At 52.0% G+C, this 1,434-nt stretch overlaps 1 protein-coding gene across 1 annotated transcript; it reads right to left on the bottom strand.

Annotated features, from left to right (window-relative positions):
• Positions 1-493: 493 nt before the first annotated feature.
• Positions 494-974, bottom strand: K441DRAFT_667935 (uncharacterized protein). Its single transcript, XM_067649920.1, is given in 4 exon segments — positions 494-604; positions 625-801; positions 836-899; positions 905-974. The coding sequence occupies 2 exon segments, from the start codon at positions 897-899 to the stop codon at positions 695-697; spliced, it is 171 nt and encodes a 56-aa protein (XP_067498792.1). The 5' UTR covers positions 905-974; the 3' UTR covers positions 494-604; positions 625-694.
• Between the last annotated feature and the right edge of the window lie 460 nt (positions 975-1,434).

The raw sequence follows: 1,434 nt of genomic DNA, 5'->3' as shown, positions 1-1,434 counted from the left end.
TTAAATATATTTATATTATAACTATATAAAATATAGAGCTATCTACTTTAGGTATTAAGGGGGAAGCCTTTCGCAGAGGCTCTAAATTATCTACTTACCTACCTACCTACTTGCCTGCCTGCCTACCTACCTACCTATCTACCTACCTGCCTACCTACCTGCCTACCTGCCTACCTACCTACCTGTTTACCTACCTGCCTGCCTATCTACCTACTTGCCTACCTGCCTACCTACCTACCTGCCTGCCTACTTACCTACCTACCTGTCTGTCCGTCCGTCTATACCTACCCGTCTATACTTACCTGTCTATGCCTACCTGTCTGTGCCTACCTATCTGTGCCTACCTGTCTATGCCTACCTGTCTATGTCACCTTGATTCGATCGATTGATTAAATCATTTATCGTGTTCGCTGGCTGGTCGTTTGAACGGTTGTCGTGTGGCTCTGGCGACGGTCGTGTGGCGATGACGACGGTCGTGTGGCTCTGACGGTCGTCTAGCTCTGGCGACGGTCATCTGGCTCCGGCGACGGTCATCCAGCTCTGACGACGGTCGTCTGGCTCTGACGGTCGTCTAGCTCTGGCGACGGTCATCTGGCTCCGGCGATGGTCGTCTGGCTCCGGCGACGGTCGTCTGCTGGCTGTCGTTCTGGTGTCTTCCTAGGTAGGATGTAAGGAAGGGTAAAAAATGAGGTGGCTACCTAGGTGTATATAGGGGGTATACTTGGCAGAGGCACGTGTAGAGGCTATCGGGAATATAGCGGGGACCGATAGTAATGTGTCGCGCGCACACACACAAAAAGGCTTTGTGTAGGAGCTTCGTGTAGAGCCTCCGTACGCAGAGCTTCGCGCAGAGCCTCGTGTAAAAGCTTCGCGGCAGGGCCTCGTGCAGAGCCCTCCATATGTAGTAGAGCTTCGTGTAGAGCTTCGTAGAGAGCTTTGTGCAGAGCTTTGTGCAGAGCTTCGTGTAGAGCTTTAGTATAGAGCTTTGTGCAGAGCTTCGTGTAGAGCTTCGTGGCAGAGCCTTGTGTGTAGAGCTTCGTGTAGAGCTTCGTGCAGAGCCTCGTGCAGAGCCTCTATATAGTGCAAGAGCTTTGTGTAAGAGCCTCGTGTTGAGCCTCGTGCAAAGCTTCGTGTAGAAGCTTCGTGTAGAGCTTCGTGCAGAGCTTCGTGCAGAGCTTTTATGTAGAGCTTCGTGCAGAGCTTCGTACAGAGCTTCGTGTAGAGCCTCGTGCAGAGCTCTCTGTACGCAGAGCTTTGTGTAGAGCCTCGTGTAGAGCCTCGTGCAAAGCTTCGTGTAAAGCTTCGTGCAGAGCTTCGTGTAGAGCTTCGTGTAGAGCCTCTGTAGCCTCGTGCAAAGCTTCGTGTAGAGCTTCGTGTAGAGCTTCGTGCACGAATTCGTGCAAAGCTTCGTGTAGAGCCTCGTGCAGAGCTTCT

Source organism: Cenococcum geophilum (genome assembly GCF_001692895.1).
Source record: "Cenococcum geophilum 1.58 unplaced genomic scaffold K441scaffold_58, whole genome shotgun sequence".
NCBI classification, from domain to species: domain Eukaryota; kingdom Fungi; phylum Ascomycota; class Dothideomycetes; order Gloniales; family Gloniaceae; genus Cenococcum; species Cenococcum geophilum.
The sequence above is the reverse complement of the archived record's forward strand: the minus strand, read 5'-3'. Positions and strand labels throughout refer to the sequence as shown.